Raw genomic sequence first — 24,225 nt, forward strand, 5'->3', positions numbered from 1 at the left:
AAGAAACACGAGTAATGTTTCGGTTCAAAGGTGCTACACCACAAATGTATCATCCAAACGCAAGTTTTTGACTGTATTGCTTTCTCTTCGAAATCCTCCACAAGATGGTTGGTCTCCACGACAAACAAGGGGCTTCCCATGGTGACTCCATCTACTTTTTCAAAGTTCTCATGACTGAATAAAAAGTATGTTAAAGTTAGCACTTGTTTAAAGCGCAACACAGTATCCCCCCCTCACACTTGCCTTTCAGTTTGAAAGAATCCTGTAAAGTAACTTTTGCAAATAATGACACAGTGCCAAATAAAGACACTTTCCCAAAGATATGCTGCATCCAAAACCCAGAGAAAGATTACCTGATCATGCTCAGACTACAACCAATAGACTTACGTTTGGTGTCAGAATATGCGACTACACTCCGAACTGTAAATAAGGAGGTAAATTCCACATAACATTCATTTTTTGTCTTGTGTTGTATTGTGGTTGTGAGCCGTGTGGATATGCTTCCTTTGAATTCACAGAGTCAGTCAGTCCGTTGTTTGTTCGCTTCTGGGAAGCAATTGCGTTGCGGTGGCACATCAATTTCAGTCACTGGCCACGAGAGGGCGCAATCGATAGTACGGTGGATGGAGTGATCAATGTAAGGCAGTATTGTGGAGCGGCTCTGGCTGGATGGAAGTGGCAGCAGGAGTTAGGATGCAACTGCCAGAATGGACAAGAGGATGCCCCATCAGTTTCCAGAACAAGAGGCTCACAGGTGTTTGCATTCGGTTGAAGGGCATCATTGTCTGCCCTGGGCATTTTTCCACTACTTAACGACCTCCTTTAACTTCTGTTATTTGGCGGAGTGGCTGTAGTGCTGTAATGTTGGACATGAATTTTGATCCTGGTTACAAAATGCTGACTGATGACTTATGTGAATTCCCAGAAGAATGAGCCTGGATAGTGCCACCTTGATGGCAGTTGTTTCATTTGTATTCAGTTAATCTGGAGGCCCACATGGTGTTCTATTCACAGTGTTTCCCGACATCTTCGAGGTAATGGATGCGTATCCTTAAACTCCACCCTTGAACTGTGCAAGTTGCTGTCTATGTGATGGACTATGAATGTAGCTTATGGTTATCCTATGAAGCTGATACACAATTAATATTCTTATTTAACTGGATAGATAAAAAAATCTACTCAACAAGTGGCAGCAGAACACACACACACACACACACACACACACACACACACACACACACACACACACACACACAAAAGACTGTTGTAATTGGCAAGCTTTCAGAGCCAGTGGCTTCCCCTTCAGGCCTAGAGAAGGAGCCACTGGCTCCGAAAGCTTGCCAATCACAACAGTCTTATGTGAGTGAGCTGCCGCTGTTTGGTGAGTAGATTTTTTATCTATCCAGTTAAATAATTTGATCACTAATTGGTTGTTTTTGTTGTTATACAATTAATATTCTTCTAGGAACACTGTAATTGCCAGCAGAATTACTATTTCAATTCAAGAAATCTTATTTCTTCCACTTCATTAGCTATACCACCACGTAAGGGAATTGACCAACACCCTTCAGACAATTATGTATGAGAAATGGTGTTTTATTACAACAGATTCACTATTTGTTGTGATTATGGAAATTAATTTCTCAAATACATTATTTTCTTTATTGTTTAGTTCCTGGTTCGATTCTGAAATAACTGTGCTTTTATTACTGGCAAATGAAAAAGCTTTGAACTATTGAACAAAGCTAGTCAGCAGGCTGGTTAACTGGCTATCAGGTCAAGAGTTCTGAGTAACATGCTCCTTGCAGTTATATCTGGTACTATAACAGGGGCTGATGTCCAATTGGAGTCCAGTCACAGCAAACAATGAGAGGGCAGTTATTTGACTGCGGTAGAGATGTGTTTAATTGGACAGTAAATCACAGCTTCCGATTAATTCCATGACAAAATCATGAAATAAAGTTTAAAAATAATATTGTTCATAGTTTTGAACCAATACCAGATTCTTTGTGTGAAAGTGCTTTACCTCAACTGACTCACAGTGCATTTTTTAGAGTAATCCACCATTAAATCACTACACACTGACATTGAAAGTTAAAAACTAAATTGAGACAGGTCTGAGGAAAAACAGTGATCCTTCAGGCTGTGGTACTATTTATTATAGTACACAAAATAAAATAAATAAGTACATAAGCAGCAAGTGTAAAGGTAAAGTTGGTCAGACTATATTATTGTGGTTCCACATGAGGAACATTAACTTTGTATAGTTCTAAACCATGCAGTAATATAAAATAAATATTACGAAAATCAGGTATCCTGCATATTTAGTTTTCCAGAGAGAGGAAAGTCTTAAACTTTCAGTGGGGCAAACTTAATTTTATTATATCAAATTGTTATCTCTCATGTTAAAAAGGAATTATGTAAAAGCAAACCCTGAGACTGTCGATTAATTACACACGAGCAACATTAAGCAACACTTGAGTATGAAGTATTCTAAATAAATAGTGTCCTCATACAACTGTTTGTAAACTTAGTTTAATTTCATCTTTCAATTGGAACAAAGAGAAGTTACAACAGACTCCTGAATCATGTTGCAGTCTCACATTTGTAAACACAGATGTACATTGCTTGTCAACCAGTAACAGTTGTTATCCACAGTAGTGAGTGAAACTGATGACTAGAATTACAAATGGCAAATAAAAGCTCAGTTGGTGTTTTCTTACATATTTTATTCAAGGGAAAGTACTAAGAATTCCCATTTCCTCAACGTGAACTTTGGTCACTGAAGAACGTGTGGAGCTGAATTTCCTGAAATGCATATTATACACTACCACACCGTTCTTCTTCCAGAACTCTCATTGAAGAAATACTTCAACAAACAGTAAATCCAAAATTGAAAGCAATTTCAGTTTGGATCAAAATGTAATGTTAGATAACACAGCAGCTCAGGTCTACAAACAGTACTGTCATAAAAATCATAAAACAAAGTTGAAATGTAGTATTTTTCACAGAAGTTAAGGCAGTTTCAAATCTCACTCACTCACTCATACACACACAAACACAGGGAGGTGGCAATGGTCTGTATTCAGACACTCTAAACTTAAGATAAATAAGGAAAAATAAGCACCAAGATTCATAAAAAAATACTTATTCTGAATAAACATGCATTGATGAAATACCATTACAAGATTACAATACTCTTGATAAATCATCTTGAAAACAACAGACATGATACATATACAATAAATTTAAAACCAGTTTAAAAGATAACTGACATTTGTGCACAACACAAGTTTATGTAATCTACACATTCGAAAATAAAAATTAATGGCCCTTCAAGTTTAGCAGTGTCCACGATTTCTACCTATGAAAGTTTTGGTTCTGCTGTAAGATAATAAATTTTAACAGGAAGGCTATCACTGCCGATGGCATTAAAAGAATGCCTATTGTCATTATGTGCAAGAACTCCGAAGTATGGCCAATTTACACCATCAAGAATAGAATGTTAACTGTCACGGACCACTGAATCACACAGCAGTTCTATCAAACAAGTTTACAATATCTGAAAATCATCAAAATGCCATTTTATGGTATTTAATCCTTTTTGTTTAACATTTCCCATGCATCATCATCCCATTTTGAATTCCAATCATTTCCATTTTTATCTTCAGCAAAGTCAATGAGGAGACCTTCTTTTGCTCCAGATTTCTTCTTAGTCTTGCGAGAGGACGTTCCATTACTGGTCTGTGAGGGTGATGGCGTTGGCGTCTGCTCCTTCACTGGGCTCCAGTTTCCCCAGTCATTTGATGACTTGGAGCTGGCTGGGCTCCTGTTATGGTAAGAAAGTAAAATTTTGAGTCACACAGCAGAATTACAAGTTGTGTGTCTCAGTGCACACATCTAAAGTACGAACTAACATTATGCAAAATAATTATTAAAAAAACAATCAATTCAAAACTTACTGAAGCACCAGTGGTGATATGCAAAGTAATATACACGCTACAGAAAGTACATCGCAAGAAGATTAGTGAGGACATTTTTGTGAATGCATGTTAGAGAAATGTATGTCTTGCATATGGATTATGAAAAATTAAAGAGATTAGGGATGCACATACATAATCATTCTCTCCTGCTCGAAAGTACAGGTGTAGTTTACTACTGTTCTGACAAGTGTTAATGGAGCTTGTTGTGTCCCTATTTTTGTGGCATGATGCATTTGCTGTGTGTGCACAGTACTGGACCTGGAGAGACATAGCATAGCACGATCAAGTTAATTACAAACATTATTGCATTTTAGTGTGGTGCAACTCAAATTTTAAATAGTTACCATGGCATTTTCGAAGTAAAATGATGGTATTTATTAAAAGGAAAGGTGTTACTTTTTTGCCTAAGTTTATCTCATGTCTTTTTCTTATATCACAGTTCAATTGAAATCTGTATAGTTATTGCATTATAAATCTAGTCTTGGCAAAGCCTGTTTCAGGAAAAAAATGCTACAAAACTTGTAAATTTAAGACCTGAAGTGTCTTCAAGTGTGTGGTACGTACTTGTATGGCATGTTGTGTGCAAGTTACTGGTGGTGTCAAACGGTATGCTTTGTCCTCCCTTTCCAATGTCACAAAATAAGCTCACATATAATCAACTGTGCAAAATTCACTGGACTCCTCTTTGAACAAAAAATTTTTCTTTTATTCTATATTTCCATTTCAAATATTGTATATTAAGAGAGAATCATGTTTTCTTGTTTCTGACATGAATGATGGCAACATTGTATTCTGGTATTCCAAATGAAGGCAATTCTGGCCCATTCATCTGGGCAGACCCATCACCTGCTTCTACATTTGCAGAATTTGCATTTTATTGGAGAACTTGACAGCTAACAGCTTTATTACCCTGTGTAAAACAGTCCAGAAAGGCCATTTCAGTATCCGTAGAATTCGACTACTATCATGGAATTTTTTTTCTCTTTACCAATATACTGGCAAACGGGAATTACAATGACAGCTGGGTGGGTCCTTGTGACAGAGGAGATGACCACAAGTCAGCAAAATATGGTCAATGGGGAGAAGGCAAAGGACAAGAGAGTCCTGGCGAGGCCTGTATGGAGGACCTCTGCAGATTTTAGTGAAGCCAGAGTGAGCCTTTCTATATTCCAGGTTCCTAAAAGTTGACAGCATAATGCCAATTGGAGGTCTGTTTCCGGAATACCAATCTCAAGAGGTGGTTTACCAGTAGACAGTTTACTCAGGCACATTATCAGCCAGTTCATTCCCCAGGATCCCGACATGGTCCGGGGTCCAGACAAAGGTCACTGATGACTAAGGGATGGCAATGATAACACAGTCGAGAGCTTACAAACTGCTCAAGGAGTCACTGCCAATGAGAAAGGACCCACATGGTGCAGGAATGGACACGCTCAAGAGCACAGGAGATGGCTAGCATCTCCGCACTGGGAACACTACAGCCATCTGGCAAGGAACACAGTTCAGCACATCCCGTGTGAATATAAGCGAAGCCCACATGACCTTCAACCATCAAGTAATCAGTATAGACTACTTCTGAACCCCAGCATGCATGAAGGATCGAGAAAAATTTGTGGCAGAGGGCCTCAAGAGGGACTGAGTCTTTCAGACCTGGCGATAGGTCAAGAAAAAGTTGTGGCCAAGGGATGCGCCAAGGACATGTATGTGAATGGGCCCAGAGGAGAGGTGGAGGAGGAAACAACTGGAGTTCAGAGAGGAGTGACCAGATGTGGATTGTGATCATAATCCCCGATCTGGGATGACATTGTGGGAAATGGATTTCCGTAGGAGATGGTGGTTCAGATGATTAGGGAATCTGTGAATGTGAGTAGCATTACTGAAGAGCAGTTGTTGGCACCTGATTCGCAATGAATGGACCTTAGCCTCCACGAGTAAGCTGTTCAAAGGGCTAGTCTGAAAGGCTCCTGTCCCAACTTGAACCTCATGGTGGTGTATCAGATCCAGTATCTACAATGCTCAGGGCAATGCTGAAGCGGATGCCAAACTCCCACAATCAAGGCAGGAGTATATCAGGGTTTTGTAAAATTGCAGAAGGGTTGTGCCATCTGCACCCCAACCGGTGGTACTCAGCGAAGTGTATTATGGTATGGCCAGCACTTTCACTTAAGCTGGAAAAGAACGGGAATCCACATCAACCGAGAATCGAAGACCAGTTGTAAAAAGCAATACGTGACCACTACCTTGAGTAGTTGGCTGTCAAGGTAAAGTTCTGGATGTGGTTGAACAGTACGACTTCAACATAACTGCAAACTGCATGACGCAAGTCCTGGTGGCTGAAAACCAAACAAAAGCCATGTGCATGCCTTTCATATGGCACCTTGCAGTTAACTTTCAGCAACACCCACACTAAAGGAGCAGAAGTAGAAGCAGAAGCGAAAGTCATCAGCATACAAGGAGGGTAATACTGAGGACCCCACAGCACATCAGATTCAGAATGTTCGGTCAGACTGTGATGACTTCACAGCCTGCTTTGATCAAACCACTACTCTATCAAATGTGATGAAGAATGTGTATAGGCACAAAGGTTGGATCAACCTACTTCATTACCCTATGGAATGCTTTGACACTCTGATGAGAGAGGTAGGTTTCGATTTCTCCCTCGGTCAGACCATTGAGCAGCCTAGTGTAAACACCACCATGTGAAGAATTCAGCGTTCAATAGGCCTAGACACGAGCAGCACAGCTGTGGATGAGCAAAGCTACAAGCAATTGTTGGGCTTGAAAATCAGAAATTGTCTCCAAAGGCAAATTGCCATTAGACAGACAAGAGTACGATTTCACAGAGCCTGCAACTGCATCAGCACCTTTCTGAATAATATAAGGTGTGATTGGAAAGTTTTAAGAATGAGCTTGTAATTGTACAATGGTGATACTTACATGCTACTTGATGCATATCCTTCAAAATAGTCCCCTTCTGACTGAACACACTGACTCCAATGGTGTTTCCACTTTTGGAAAAATTCCTGGAATTTTTTTCCTGAAGTGTGTTAAGGACACACTGTGCATTTACCTAGATGTCTTCAGTCAAGTCAAATCGCTTTCCTTTCAGTGAAAATTTCATTTTAGGAAACAGGTAGAATCCACAGGGCCCAATCCAGGTGAATATGGTGGTTGTGGAAGCACAGGAATTTTGAATTTGGTCAAAAATTCAACAATGGAGAAGGCATGATGAGCCGGAAAATTGTCATTGTGTAGCACCCAACTCACGAGTTTGATAAAATTGACAGAACTGCACAGAAACTTAAACTGAGTTCATCAGCCATCCCTAATTCTAAGTCTACGATCAGGGTGCACTAAGTTGTAAGCTTTCACAACATTTTCATTTTCATTCGTTTTTGAGGTGGAAGGACGGCCGGACTGTGGTTCATCTTCATATGATTCACGGCCATTCTTAAATCTGAGGAGTCGGACAAAAACATTTGACTGGCTCATACAATTTTCTCCAAAAGCTGTTTTTAATAGTTTGTAAGTCTCAGAAGCTGATTTCCCAGTTTTAAAACAAAATTTCACACAAACTCATTGTTCCATTTTTATTCACGCAGAAAGAATCCGGCAACAAGCCCTAACAGACCTGCACTTAATCAGTTGCCACAACAAACTGAATAAAGGAAACGCAGTTTCCTGTCAGAGGGCATTCAAAGACAAGGCAATGACTCACTCCCCAAACCAGTAAGCAGTAACAGATCCATTCTTAAAACTTTCAAATCACACCTCATAAACGCATTAACCACAGCAAAGGACAGACCTCCTTCAGTATGTAATACCACGAGGAACTGAGATGCAGCTGGGAGAATCTTGAAATCTTCAGTCTCATTCCGTTTATGTTTAGTAGACAGGCTAAGATGGTGATTGGTTCACTGCGGGAAAATCCAACATAATAGTCAGCGTCTCCAATGGCATGCTTCTTCCAACTGGGACCCTCCCTCAGATGGGAACTCCTCTACTTTACATGATTGTTCACACCTCACATCACTTTTCCCGAACTCCTGACAGAGGGACCAATTGGCAATATTGGTAGGTGACAACTCATGCAATCACCCCCTGTCCCTGGGCCTGGCCCTTACCTGTCAATCCGAGGCTAGTAATTACACATTACCCAGTCACCTGCAACGCGTCAAGCGGATGGGTTGGCCTTCAGGAGCACAGAGCAAGAAAGAATAAACAAAGAGAAACGTCAAATGCCAAAACAGAGGACAGATAGGAGATGGAGAACCAAAGAAAGAAGGAACGAGAAAACAGTGGAGGGACTTTCCTGATACCAGGCTACTTAAATTTCAGAACACATTCCCAAAAATATCCAGACATATTCCCCAAGGGAGTGGGAAAAGAATAGCAGGAGGAGAGACATGCAGCATGGAAAGGAAGAAGGTGCTGCAAAAGCCGGGGCCCCATGGAAGCCAAGCACGACTCACCCAAGAGTGGTGAGCCCCCAGGGAGGTTCACCATGTGGTGTGAACTGGGGCCTCAAAATGCTCTCCTTGTTGGAGGACAATTTCTTATCTTTCCTCTCCTTACAGGATTTCAATGATTGTGACTGCTTCTATGAATCAATTTCTAGTAAAGATGATGATCCCAAAGCCCTGCAACCAGCTGCCTGGTACTCAAGCCAATGGCTGATATCCTGGCAAGAGAAGCCAGAGGAAGGTGATTTGTCTGCAGCTGGGATGTGGGAACCGATGTCCCTGGTGGGTGGGAAGCCATCGATCTCATATTAGGTGTGTGGGAAGCAGCAAGAGGGAAGCTCTCAATTATCAGGGGGGGGGGGGGGGGGGCAGGCATGATTGAGTGGCCCTGAGGGCCCACTGTAGGAGTTGTAACGGGCAGGTGTATGATTGCCAAAGAGGGTGGCATCATTGCAGTTGCAGCATATGACACTGTTTCACATGCTGAGTGCAAGCACTTTTATGTCTTCTTGGTAAGTTAGTTTGTCCAGTGTCTCGTATTCTTGAATTTTCTTCTCTCTGTAAAAATAGTGTAATCTATTGAGCAGGAAGAATAGTGCTTTCCACAGTTGACACACAAGGGGGTTGGAGCACAAGGAGCGTTTGCATGCAGCACTCGTCCACAAGCTCTACAGATGGAGCTAGTGTTGCAAAAGGAAGACATATGCCCAAATTTCAAACACTTTAAGCACTGCGGTGGGGAAGGAGGGCACAGGGTTTCATATCTCACTGGTATACCATCACTTTTACCTGTTCAGCCAATGAATTGCCCTTAAAGGACAAGATGAAGGCACCAGTAGTGAACCTATTTCCTTTGGTCCTCTAAGTACATGACAGGCAAAGTGTACACCCCACAGCTCCAAGTTGGCACAAAGCTCATCATTAGATTGCAAGAGTAGATCTTGGTGGAAAATGATACCCTGAACCATATTTAGATTTTTATGGGGAGTGACAGTCACCAGCATGTCACCTGGCTTGTTACAAGTGAGCAGAACCCATGACAGGCAGGGTGTGCTGTTTTGATAAAAATTGACGTACTTTTCATTTTAGAGATGGCTGCACTACCCCAAACTTGTCTTCTAAGTTCTCCACAAAGAAAAAGGGCTTTGCAGCCAAGAAGCAATGCCTATCAGTCCTTGTACAAACTAAGTATTGCGGGGAGTATTTTTCTGCTTGCCGCTTAGCCCTATGTTTCTCCCACGATACAGTCAGGGAAGGCATCTCCCCGCATTAAAAGAGAACTTTCCTTTAATAGATACTGAAGGGGCCATATGGCCACTAGCAGGAGATAACTTCATCTGCTTCATTGTGGCTCATTCACCATGGTGCCACTCACTCTAAGAGGGGGATCTCCCATGGGCACCACCCAGCCTCAGCAACGGCTACCTGGCCAGTAATCCATTGCTGGGAGTTCCCGTGCCCAATTCACAATGGGCATATACTCTTTGGCATACAAGGGGAGTTTTTAGGTCAGGCACCAACACTGCGATCCCTGAATGGTTACGGGGCTTCCACCATGCAAGTGCTTGATGACGGCCCCCCTCGCAATGGGATGGCTACCATGCTGGGTTTTGGGTATATTGCCTTATTAAAGGGAAGGGTGCAAACATGGAAAGGCACGAAGGTAGAGCATACACTGCATTGGGCAACCTTTCCTGCACAAACCGCACTTCTGGAGAATTTTGAAAATTGGTGGCGGGTCAAACCCAACAATGGGGACTGTGTTCATTTAATGAAAAGTTGCAGAAAACAATGGAAGTGGAAACTCTAGTCCCAATCATAAACCAGGTCCAATCAGGGTCTGCACCAAGAAAACTATCCGATGGAGAGGCAGAGGAGGAAAGAGATAATGGAAGTATAAGCTTGCATCACAAAAAGGAAGTAATGCTGCAAAGGCTGGGGCACATGGTAGCCAAGCACATACTCACAGAAGAGCTGCGAACACCTGGAGTCACTTGCTCTGTGCTTTGTACCAAAAATGCCTTGTTTTAAACCATTTCACATAAAATAGTGCAAAATGCAACCATTTTTTCAGCCACAGGAACAAAATTGTAGTACTTGTATTGTAGCAACCATGTGCCTTTTATGGGAAATAACTCTTACAGTGTTTTGAAAAAAGATCACGTTAAATTATTCATGTGACCATATACATATATTTCAATTACTTCACATTTTTCACAATATTTCCATGTGTGCCAAATAAAGGGGTAAATGGAGGTTCAATTGGTTGCCAGAGAATAAGTTTCCACATGTTATTGTATTTTTATTTGAAAGCTCTCATATGAAAAACTCTTTATGGATAAATGCATCCTCTCAATGGTGGAATCATTTTAACCATAGGCTGTCAGTTTTGTTGCTTTAATCCACCATGCACATAAGTTACATTACTGTTCAGTTTTGGCCTTAAGTCATTTTCAAATGTATGATACTGGTGACGTGTAACATTTAAAAAAAACTTGTTTCAGGTTTTGCAGTGACAGCCACTTGTTCCCACACACACATATGCTGAGCATGACAAATACAGTCTTGCACATACCAATACGCTTATAAGCATAACTTGCAGAACATGTCATGTAAGCAAAAACCTTACGGACACAAAGCTTACTAGTCCTTGCATATTCATTTAACAGCATACTGTATACTTTTAAGCACTCATACATAAGCACAGTTATGGTGATATGTGGTGCCCATAGCTGGCCCAGGGATTTGTTTTTATGGCATGCTCCTTTTCAAACCTGTTTATGGGCCAACTAAAGGAACCTTCCTACCCTTCCAAAACTCCCAACCCCTAGTCTGGTTCAGGTTCATTGACAATATCTTCATAATCTGTACTCAGGGCTGACACACACTATCCTCATTCCTTCACGATCAACACCTTTACTCCCATCCGCTTCACTCAACTCAGTGTGCCACTTTCCTGGATGCTGACTTCCACCTCTCTGATGGCACTATCCCCAACTCTGAACACATCAAAACCACCAGCAATACCTGCATTTCAACAGCTGCCATCCCTTCATTCCTATGATACAGCCCAGCCACCCATGGACGATGTTGCTGCAGTGATGAGAACTCACTTTCCCAGTAGGCTGAAGGTCACACAAAGGCCTTCACTGACAGGCTCTATCGCCCACAAACATAGTCCAAAAACTTATTTTCTGTGTCGTATCTCCACACAATTCCCCATCCTCCCACCACCCCTAAGAATCAGCTACAAAGGAGTGCCCCCCTTGTCACTCATCACCACCCTGGACTTTTACAACTGCATCATACCCTTCATCAGGGCTTTGATTATGTATCATCATGCCTTGAAATGAGGGACATCCTACCCAAGATCCTTCCCACCATCCTAATAAGATGTTTCATCACCCATACAACCTACAAAACATCCTACTCCACACTCAACCCCTTGTAATAGGGATCATATAACTATGGTAGTCCAAGGTGCAAGGCCTGTCCAATCCAACTTCTCAGCACTTCCTACTCTAGTCCTATCACAGGCTTATCCTGTCCCCATCAGAGGCTATGCCACTTGTGAAAGCAGCCATGTTATATACCAAATCTGTTGCCAACCCTGCTCTGCTTTTTATGTTGGTACGACTACCAACCAGTTTGTCCACCAGGATGAATGGCCACTGCCAAATTGTTGCCAGAAACAAAATTTGACTACCTGGTGACAACAGGCAGCTCAGCATAGCATGCTCAATTTCAAGGGCTGCTTCACAACCTGGGCCATCTGGATCCACCCCTCCACCAACAGCTTCTCTGAACTATGCAGATCCCCTTCAGCGTGCACCACCTCCGAACATCTCTAACGACTGTGTAAACATGCATAGTCTGTGTACATGCCACGCGTCCTTCACATATTCCTAGCCAACAAACCGTCCAACTCACTCTGAGCCGGTAGCCACCCACTTCCAATCCCCCTCCCTGCCCCCATCCATGCACCCTACCTGACAACCCCATCCACAACCTAGTCCACCTGCCAAAATGCAGCACTGGCAGCCTGTCAATGACTTGACACTTGTTTTCCAATGAGTGGTCTCCCTTAACTAGAAATTATTTACATCCTCCCAGCCCTTTCCTATAACATCTATTCAAATACGGTTTGGTATCATCAGTATAAGTTTTTGTACGTTTTGACTCAAACCAGTGACCCAATAATTACAAGTATCAAGCACTATCGATTGGACCCTGTGGGCCGTTGAAAACGTGTCCTAATTTTAGTAAATTAAGGTTGCTTAGAAAACTTCAAACTCAATTTTCTAGAGAAGTTTTGAGAATTGCATTGAACTGCTTTGGCCGATTGATGTTTGAATTCTGAACTTCACGTATCATAAATACAAAAATTGCAAAAATCTGACTGTTGTATTGTTTTTTTGTAAGGAACATTTATAATATCAATCGGAAGCTGCCACAGATCATGTCACGGGAGACAAGAGAATGTGGAAATAATAATGAAATCCTTGCAACAGAATATATTTTAAGTCATATAATCTAACCATTAAACACTATTTTTATTTGGTTAGTTCTTCATTTTGGACTAATCATTTCTCCACAGATACGTATAATTAAAGTTCAAGTTTCAAAGTGCCGTAAAAAAATAACCACTGCTCAGAATGACGCCAAATTTGAACAGCATGTTACTGACGCAGAGGGAGACAAAAAAAAGGGGGGGGGGGGTGGGGAAGAAAGAAAGAAAGAAAGAAAAAACTGAATGAAAATTTGACCAATAGATGGCACTATAAGCATCAGAATATGCGTACCAACAGAAGTGCGTCACATTGCTGTTCCTCAGTTTGCATCCAAGATCTCTAACATGACTCTTCATGAAGGATTACATGCTGCTGGTGAAGCTCTTTTATAAGAACAGTGACTGAGTACCAGTAGCTCTGCAGAAGTTCTGTGCACTCAAGGGCATAAAAAAAGCATTGGTCTGATGTCTGCTGAGTGTCTAGGCAAAATGATTACAAAACTTGAGAAGACAGGCACTTTAGAGGTGCAATGCGGCAGAGGGAGGAAAGCAGTTGATCCAACATTTGTCAGCGATGTGGCTACGGCACTGCAACAGGGGTCTAGCAGCGGTGTGAAAACATGCAATGCACAGGAAATTGCCCAAACATTGAACATGCATGCAAGCACAGTACATAAAATCCTATGAGTCACATTGCAACATTGCACTGCTGTCCATACAAAATCACCTATACTCAGAAGTTGCTTCCTGCTGACCTGCCAGTAAGACAATGTTCACTCTGGAATTTATTGCTTGCATGGAAGTGGACAATGAATGGCCATGGAATATTCTGTGGAAGGATGAAACCCATTTCCATCGCTAAGGACATATCATTACGCAGAATTGCAGAATATGGGCAATGGAAAATCGCCACACACATCAACCAGTACCACTTTATTCTTCAGAGGTGTCTGTTGGGTGCAGCTTGATAGTATACTTTGCTGCAGGGCTTCTTTTTTCTCCGAAGAGGTGAGTCCTGCTGGTCCTATTACCTGTACCATCACTGGTACACACTAAGAGTCTTGGGCAGCAACATCATTTCAATCCTCCGACAGCGTGGTTATGTGGGTACAGTCATTTTTACGCAAGATGGCGCCCCTCCGCACATTGCACACCGGTGAAGTGGCTACAAGAGAGGCATTTTGGAAATGCTACACTTATTAGCCATCATTTGTCTGAAGTCTGGGCATCCAGATCACATGATCTTAATCCATATGATTTCTGGATGTAGGGTTATTTGAAAGAGGTTGTGTTTAGTGCTACAATTATGAACATAGCTGAAGGCACGGATTGCACAACACATTCTGAACGTGATGCTGAGCCACTCTGATGTGTTGCGAAACATGCTGTTTCTCAATTTCAACTTTGGGCTGAACATGGTGGACAGCATATTGAGCATAATGTCCAGCTCAAACCTTGTCTGTTGTATTGCAATTCACCTGTCATTTATGGCCAATCCTATTTACGTTAAGACACTTACAGTGCCATCTACTGGTAAAACTTTTTTTTTTGTTCTATGTCATTTCCTTTGTGCCAATAATATGCTGTTCAAATTTGATGTCATTCTGAGCAGTGGTTCTCTTTGTACAGCATTTTGAAATGATCTTTAAGAACAACCTCTACTTAACTACGGACAGAAATAATAAATTACCTGTACATCTTTATGAGACAAAAATTTGACCATTTCTCATAATAATTAAAATTAAATTAAAACAATACAGCACAGGAATGCAACTGATTCTTTATGACAAACAGTTACCGCCTCTCAAGCTGACAAAATGGTTTGCAGAAATCACAAGATGTAATGTGTCAAAATTATGCTAAAATCAACAATCAATAATGACCATAGATCTTTTAAGTGTTGACTTACTTTGAAAGCTGTGCCTTCTCTGAACTCCACCCCCAGTCGTCAGGCTCTGTATTTTCGGAAGACTGTGTCTCCTGTTCAGATAGCAATCCAGATGCAACATTTCTTGACTGGTTATTCCTGGGAATGAAAGAGGAAAGAAAAGTAGTTTACTACTGCTGCCCCACCTAAGTAAACAAACAAGTAAAATTTTTAGATAGTTAACAGAATTCTATAACTTTTTCTGTGAAATCATCAGAAGATATATTTTCATTGTCCAATGAGTTGATGCACTTACGTTTCTGCACAACATTTATTACTTGTCTTCATCAGTTGCCACTGTTGTGGACAGTACTATGAAGTAGCTGGTGTAAAACAGCAGTGACACTTCCAGTAGGAGTGAAGTAACCAGCTATAATCTATCACCCCAGAGTTTTGTAAGCTACGCGTTTTGAGCATAAACTGAATTTCCTTCAGAGTTTGCCAATGAGTCTACCATCATCCAGCTTTCCTACTCCTTGTTTTATGTGGTCACTGCATTTTAAATCACTCTGGATGTCAAACCCTGGATAATGTATGGCTGTTACAGTTTTCAGCAACTAAGTGTTTAACCAAGTAATAATGACTCTTTCTGTCTACTTAAGTGTATCACAACATATTTGTTTACATTGAGGTTCACCTGTCAGTCTCTACACCAAGAAACAATATTCTGCATGTCTTCCTGCAATCCACTACAATTTTGTACCATTGTGATTTCCCTACACAATCAGCATCATTCGCAAATAGACCTATGGAACTTCCAATTTATCATTATATTTATTATGAATAGTCACTTCGGTGGGCCTGAGAAAATCAGATTGGATCATAAAAGGCAGGAACAGGATACACTTCAGGAGGAATGTACATGACACAGGCCTTCCAAGCCAGAGTGACAGTGAAGAAGAAAAATAATCCTATAACTCTGCATTAATGCTCAGAGTTATGCACAAGTGTCACACCTAATGATTTCCCCCTGTTAACAACATCCATCTGCTAAAAAGTTCTGAATCCATCACAAAGCAAATCCAGAAATGCATAACTTATTTTCTTACTATTAAATAACATTGTGAGCCAGAAGTCAAGGAACATGGCGCAGATCTTGTGAACAAAATGAGTGACTCAAATTTTACAAGACTTTTGTATGGGGCCTAAGGTTCTCCCACTTCCAGCTCCACTCCTCCCGAAACCTCAAAAATCTAGTCAACACAATCTGGAACCACCACACCCCCTACAAAACCTTTCACCTGACTCCATCAACCTCCTGACCCCACCGACACCCCGCACCCCTACCTTCTACCTATTTCCTACAATTCACAAACCCAAACATCCCAGCCGTCCCATTGTAGCTGGTTACCAAGCCCCCACAGAACGTATCTCTGCCTATGTAGATCAACACCTTCAACCCATTACATACAGTCTCCCATTCTTCAGCAAAGACACCAACCACTTTCTCGAAAGCCTGGAATCCTTACACAATCTGTTATTCCTGGAAACCATCCTTGTAACTATTGATGCCACTTCCTTATACACACATATCCCGCACCTCCAGGGCATTGCTGTGATGGAGCACTTCCTTTCACACCGATCACCCGCTACCCTACCTGAAACCTCTTTCCTCATTACCTTAACCAGTTTCATTCTAACCCACAACTTCTTCACTTTTGAAGGCCAGACATACCAACAATTAAAGGGAACAGCCATGGGTACCAGGATGGCCCCCTCATACGCCAACCTATTTATGGGTCGCTTAGAGGAAGCCTTCTTAATTACCCAACCTGCCAACCCAAAGTTTCATACAGATTTATTGATGACATCTTCATGATCTGCACTCACAGTAAAGAACAACTCCAGAATTTCCTCTCCAACCTCAACTCCTTTGGTTCCATCAGATTCACCTGGTCCTACTCCAAATCCCATGCCACTTTCCTCGATGTTGACCTCCATCTGTCCAATGGGCAGCTTCACACATCTGTCCACATCAAACCCACCAATAAGCAACAGTACCTCCATTATGACAGCTGCCACCCATTCCATATCAAACGGTCCCTTCCCTACAGCTTAGGTCTTCGTGGCAAACGAATCTGCTCCAGTCCTGAATCCCTGTCCATTACACCAACAATCTTAAAAGAGCTTTCGCATCCCGCAACTACCCTCCTGACCTGGTACAGAAGCAAATAACCAGAGCCACTTCCTCACCCCCTCAAACCCAGAACCTCCCACAGAACAATCCCAAAAGTGCCCCACTTGTGACAGGATACTTTCCGGGACTAGATCAGACTCTGAATGTGGCTCTCCAGCAGGGATACGACTTCCTCAAATCCTGCCCTGAAATGAGATCCATCCTTCATGAAATCCTCCCCACTCCAAGAGTGTCTTTCCGCCGTACACCTAACCTTCGTAACCTCTTGGTACATCCCTATGAAATCCCCAAACCACCTTCCCTACCCTCTGGCTCCTACCCCTGTAACCGTCCCTGGTGTAAAACCTGTCCCATGCACCCTCCCTCCACCACCTACTCCAGTCCTGTAAACCGGAAGGTGTACACAATCAAAGGCAGAGCCACGTGTGAAAGCACCCACGTGATTTACTAACTGACATTCCTACACTGTGAAGCCTTCTATGTGGGAATGACCAGCAACAAACTGTCCATTCGCATGAATGGGCACAGGCAGACAGTGTTTGTTGGTAATGAGGATCACCCTGTGGCTAAACATGCCTTGGTGCACGGCCAGCACATCTTGGAACAGTGTTACACCAGCCGGGTTATCTGGATACTTCCCACTGACACCAACCTATCAGAACTCTGGAGATGGGAACTCGCCCTTCAATATATTCTCTCTTCCCGTTACCCACCAGGCCTCAACCACCTCTAGTTTCAAGTTGCCACCCCTCGTACATCACCTGTCATTCAACAACATCTTTGCCTATGTACTTCCGCCTCTATGTACTTCTGCCCAACCTCTTTGGCTTCCGGGATTGGAATGACTCCTTACCCTCTCCCTTAAAACCCACATCCTTTCGTCTTTCCCTCTCCTTCCCTCTTTCCTGATGAAGCAACCTTGGGTTACTAAAGCTTGAAATTTGTGTTTGTGTCTTTTTTTATTGTGTCTATCTACCAGCGCTTTCTCATTTGGTAAGTCACAGCATCTTTGTTTTTTATACAACAACATACTTATATTAAAAAGTCTTCCACAGGAATCAATTTGGGTTTTGCAAACGACAAATATTGTGAAACTGTTTGCTTGTTTGGGTGTCTGTGAGATCCAGAACACGGTATTTGGCAGTGCAAAGATTGAAGCTATGTTCCTTGACTCCCAGAAGGTATCAAATAGTTTCTCACTACTGCTTCCCGACTCAAATACAAGCTTGCTTCCTGCCTCAAAAAGCTCATGGAATATGACACCAGTTTTGTGATTGAGTTCATGATTTCCTCACAAAACTGTTACATGTAAAAGTAACTTAAATAATGGAATCAGGGTCTAGTAAGAATATGAATTGGGACCATTGTTGCTCACCACACAGAGTGACAGGCAGATTTAAATACAGGCTGAGCAATCAGACAAAGTCCTCCACCAGGTACAGAACCCCCCTTCCCCCCCCCCCCCCCCCCCCACACACACACACACATACACACACACACAAAATCACACGATTTGCACACACGTGACAACTGCCATCTCCGAGAAGTAGGACCCTAGGGCTTGGAGAGAGATGTGTGTTTCTTAATCTGTAATCTGACGATATACTTTAAAATGTGCCTCTCTTCTACTCAATGCCTCCTCTACACAGTGAGTAGCAATTCACCAAATTCATATGGTTGTCAACAATAATTTAAAGTGTATCCCAGAGAGTGTATAGAGTCATTTATGTATGACATCAACATCATGGGAATGTCATATTTGTATCTAGAGAGTATCGCAGAGATGCTGATCCAACTCGAATGGCAAACACTATAAGAGAAGCATTGTGCATGATGCAGACATTTACTGTTCAAATTCTGACAGGATATATTCCAAGCAGAGTAAGACAACATGTCACTTTCTCTCACATATGTATTTCAAAATGACCATGACTGGAGCTTACTGATGGTCATTTTCCCTGTGCACTATTTGCAAATGGATCTGGAGAGGGGAGAAATAATTAGTGGGATCTGAATAACGTGCCACCATCCACCGTAACACGACTTTTGGAATTCTGATGTAGATGTACAATATAACTTGATGTTAAAGTTAAATTACATAAAAAGTAATTGTTAAGCTCTACATAATCTTTTCTTGTGTTTCATCTGCATTTAACTCATGTTACTGTCTGACTGAATAAATGACAATTATTGGCCAACTTTATCCATAAGTTGCATTTCTCCTGAGGCGTATGGCATACTTCAATTCCAATGCCCTCCTCATATACATACACATTTTTAATGAAAAAACCAATTACAGATAAATTGAGCAAACTGAGATACAGTAAATAAATGCCCAATTACCTAACCGAATTGCTGCCCTCAATTAGTAAGGAAGACTTCTCCGTGGATGGTTCTGGGCTAGATTCATTCTGTGGAGCTGGTGTGTTTGTTCCTGCTATATCCTTCCAACCACGGCGGCCCAGATCTCCTACCTACAACAGTCAACACTCTCCAGTATTTGCCAGTCACAGAAACAATTCCTTTATGTGTGTATTGCAAAAACTTACCTTTGTTGCTAGATTTGACACCTGAGAGCTAACATCTTCAAGCAGCTTGCCTTCCTTTACCTGATGCATAAAACATAATGATCATGCACATCAACTACACATTGTAAACAAATAAAACTGTAAATGGAATGCGCAAAGCATTAACAGCAGTGCTACTGCCCTATAAGAGCAGCTATTTTCCAGGCATGGTCTAACCCTTGCATGCCACCCACACCCAATGAACTAAAAATATGATATTGTTCCTTACCTTTGATGAATTTCTGAATTACTACTTTTATGTCCAAATTGAAATAGTACAAATTTACATTTAACAACTACAGGTGTAACTACTAAAAAATATGTACATATACCAATAATTACAAATGTGTCCAAAAGTTATAGAAAGAAAATGAAAATCCAAATGGTTGACAACAGCTGAATAACTGTCAAGACTTCCCTCCTAGACCAGAACTGTGCACTCTATACAAGAAAGGAGTACTTCGTTCTTTTAAAAAGGACTTCACCCAGAAATACTGGGAAGCACCAGTGTGTTACAAGTGTCATGTCCCACTCATGCTTGCACTTTTGTAATCAGCAGAGTGTAGGCTCCTGGTGAAGCTTACAATGTCCAACTGCAGAGATACCGTGTGGAGTCCGTTTTGGAGAATAGAAACCCTGATGACCATGAAGTAGGTCAGACAAACTATACTATTAGCAGAGCTGAACATGCCATTTCAAAGTTTTGACAACAATCAGACACAGGAAATGTCCAGCATGGACCAATACAAGCTCAAGCCATTCCACAACAGGACAAATATCTAGCCTTAATTCATAACAAAATCCAACTGTCTGCAAGACAGGTATCAGTATAGTTTACAACTGCCTCGGGAACCTCAGTTTCCTGAGAAACTGTACTGAAGGCTGCTAACAACTGGTTGGTACACCAGATATTTGGTAGTATGTATCCTGCCCATGCAAGTGCAGGGATGGATCTGTATACTGTAGAATCAGCATCTTCAATTAAATGAATTTGTGGTCTTTACAGATGGAGCACAAGTTTGGATAAAGCAATGACTAGGGAGAAAACTGAGAATGTCTTCATCAGAGAAATCATCCTGGAATGTGTGGTAAGCAATTTTGGAGGAATAAGGAAAAACAAAAATCTTGATGACCATATGGCACACTGAACTCCACTCCTCCAAATTTGAGTCCTATGCCTTAACCACCACACTATCTCAGTCAATCAAAAACCAGTTTGGACCACAAATAACAGGAAAAATGAATTCTTCGTACTTTAATACTACGGAGCCTGCTCAATGATTCTTTAACCAAATTCATGTAGAGAGAAACCAGTAGCCTCTATAATCATTGAGATGTCATGGAAGGAGACCCACTTTGTTACTATAAAGTGACACAGTGATAAAGTACTACTGTAGGAAGACATACAGAGCTTAATACTTCCTCTCAACATAGATGAAGTACTTAACCAACCACACAGTCTTTTAGGAGGAGGTGTAGTTGGTTCAGATTTCTTCTCCAAAAATGGTAATACCCAGCTGCATTAAGTATTCCTGGCGACTAAATTTCTTGCAGTGAAGAGCACTCTGACTGATTTCCTCTGAGTCTTATTAAAGCAAACCTGTGATGCACTGGGGAGATACACTGCAGCCCATCAGCTCTCACCAAGGACTCTGCCAGATTTCCAGACAGTTCCTTCTCAGGAATGTAACTGACTGTTAAAGTTTTTAAATGTTCTTATGGAGATATTACCCAGAAGCATATGTGGCAGCTAGGGGGTACGCAATAACTTTTTTGCTCTAGTCTTTCCATTTAAAATGCATATCTTCAGTTTCAGAATCCTTTACATGTAGTTATAAATATTGTCCAAACTGGCAATTCCCTTCTGATTAATCTTTGTTTGCTAATGACTGACATGCAGCTTTGAAAATATGCCCTCATTTATTAATTATGTGTAACTTTTGGACACTAATGTATTTTATATGAAGCTCATATTCTCTCAACATTAGGATTATACACATGGCTTCTGCAAGCAACCATACTCTTTCTTCACATATTTGCTCATAATTTCAGCATATATAAAAATTACAGGTAGAAATTGAAGTTTTAGCAGCACTACAAAAAGTTAAAATGATAAAATAATGAACAAACAACAAAGAATACTAAAAAACTGAAGAACCTGGCATCACAAAAGGTGCACAGTGTGCTACACAGAAAGGCATTTAATAAATATGTATCTTCTTCATAGAGGGGACCACAGCCATAAATTGGCTGAATGAAGACAACATTTTTACATTTACATTGTATATTTATTATGAGCTTTGGGAAAATTTTCCCTTGGTTTAATAAACGTAGCCCAACAGCTATACCCCAGCTTTCTAAAGAGTTCTTAAACATGTTTTTGGAGAGAATATAGCCATCGTACTATACAACAGCAATATAAAATGAAGACAGTATACTTCTCAGTTCCTGGTGCTGACAACTTTCCTATAATCACCGCCATTTTACCTCTCTTTAAAAGAGAGCATTATATTCCTATATGCTATAGAAGTTCAGATGCTGCCAGACAGAACATAGTTTAATTGTGTGTGGTACAACGTACCAAACAATGGCTCAGAAAAAAATTGTTAAATATACAACACTAGCAAATTAAAAAGTCCAAACCAACAAAAAAAAAATAACAAAAAAGTAACCACAACAATGAATTTGCTATCTTAAATTTCTCTCTCAGTCATTGAGAAATGAGAAAACTTTCTAATATTTAGTGAACAGTCAATGGAAGAGCACTTAAGGCCAATCAATATATTAACAAGTAAGAAAACTTATCATTTGCGTGATTTCTTGTAGGTTCAGGTTTTAAAATTAAAGTTAAACCACAGTAAAATACATTTGGGAAAGCATAACAAAATAGACATGAAAATGTCTTCAGGAAAATGGTTTGATTTATACAATAATTATATAATACATCCAGTCACTAAAAGGGAGAAAAGCAAGACCAGGTTTAAAACCCAAACACCCATATACCAAGCCACTATGCACCAGGATAACCGAGGGATATGCTACTGTACTCCACCGTCCAGGAAAGGAAAAACAAAAGGTCTAATCATTAATGAATAAGTATTTTTTAGTAATAAAAATGCTTATATACAGAGCAGTTAATTCCAGTACATTTCAGTTACAAAATACATGCCATTCATTGTGCCCTGATTAGTTGATTTAACATATTAAAGAAGTCAAAGACAAGAAGTAGTGTGTAACACTTCTCAGTAGTTGCATTCTTTTTCCTTACACTTCACTTCATGTGTATCTCAACCTAGGTAATAAGAGCAGTCCCACCCCCCACCCACCCACCCCTCTCCCTCCCATTTCCCTTCAATCTGGCGGAAACACACACACACACACACACACACACACACACACACACACACACACACACACACAAAAATTGCAACTCACACACCCATGACCACAGTCTCTGGCTGCCGAGGCCAAACTCTGTCTAGCCTCAGCAGCCAGAAACTGTGGTCGAGCGCTCGCGTGTGCATCCATATTCCCGATGAAGGTCTTACTGGCTGGAAGCTCACTTTCTGACAGTCTTTTTGTTGTGCCCGGTCAAAGAAAACCATCATAACGACCAGAAGAGCCGTGTGCTGACCACTCACCCCTCCTATCCGCATCCTCAACTGAGGATGACATGGCGGTCGGATGGTCCTGATGGGCCACTTGTGGCCTGAAGACAGAGTTGCTTGCTTTTTTTGTTGTGTGACTCAGCATCTCCACTATATGGTGAGTAGCAACTATCCTTGTCATAATACTCTTTTTTTAACTGTTGTTTATGTTTGTAGGTTTCTATTGGCTCTGTGTTCAGCCTCCTGATGGTAAGCATTGGTCACCTTGTCAGACTTGCAAGGAGATATCCTCAGCAGTGCGACCAACTTTTTGAAATTGTTTATATGGTATCACACTGCAGCTATTTACCCTAGTGGGTGCTAGTTTGCGAGTAATTGATTAAGAAATTTCAGAATTGTGTGTGATACTCAACAGCGTTACAAAACTTGGATTACATAATCCAGTTGCATGGTATAGTTGATAGGATAACAGCTTCATATGTATGAGGTTGTGGGTTCGAATCATCACGTGCACAATAATTACTTTATTTTTAAATCTTTATCGAAATTATTTAAATCAAGATTCTTAATCAGTTAATTGGTTTAAATATAGTTTTCTATTTCTATTCCTCTGTCATCATTTTAATCACCATATGAACTTTTTCATTTGTTTCATTTTTTTCTATATATCATTTTTCCTCCAGTCAGAATTTTTGTGAATATGAATCTAATTATATTTACCCATTACAATATTCAATTATCTGAAAATTCTGATCTATCAGTTAAAGAAAGAAAGAAAAAAAAATGTATTTTTGTTACCAGATGTGCAGGTTTTTTCTTTGCACAATAATAGTCATATATACATTTAAAACGTAACATGAATACCTACTGCACTATGGACAAAATCATGCAGATGAAAATTTAAATGAAAGATGAGTTTATAAGTAAAATGAAATTAAAGCAAAATGAGAAATAGATACAATGAACGTAATAATGTGGACAAAAACACAGCATGATAAAATAGATCACATTAAATCAAAGTTAATACTCT

General features: G+C 40.8%; 1 protein-coding gene across 3 annotated transcripts in view; it reads right to left on the reverse strand.

Moving 5' to 3' along the window:
* Nucleotides 1–2,519: 2,519 nt before the first annotated feature.
* LOC124612329 (ADP-ribosylation factor GTPase-activating protein 1) overlaps nt 2,520–24,225 on the reverse strand; it is an 85,796-nt gene continuing 64,090 nt past the window's right edge. For 2 of the 3 annotated variants that reach the window (XM_047140469.1, XM_047140468.1), the window contains exons 7-10: nt 19,570–19,629; nt 19,364–19,494; nt 14,866–14,982; nt 2,520–3,829 (exon numbers count right to left, since the gene is read on the reverse strand). In XM_047140469.1, coding sequence (XP_046996425.1) covers nt 3,595–3,829; nt 14,866–14,982; nt 19,364–19,494; nt 19,570–19,629 — 543 coding nt within the window. In that variant the 3' untranslated portion in view covers nt 2,520–3,594. The remainder of the gene's footprint in view (nt 3,830–14,865; nt 14,983–19,363; nt 19,495–19,569; nt 19,630–24,225) is intronic. The other variant, XM_047140470.1, reaches the window with a different exon arrangement.

The sequence above is a fragment of the Schistocerca americana genome, chromosome 4 (assembly GCF_021461395.2).
Source record: "Schistocerca americana isolate TAMUIC-IGC-003095 chromosome 4, iqSchAmer2.1, whole genome shotgun sequence".
In the NCBI taxonomy this organism is placed as follows: Eukaryota; Metazoa; Arthropoda; class Insecta; order Orthoptera; family Acrididae; genus Schistocerca; species Schistocerca americana.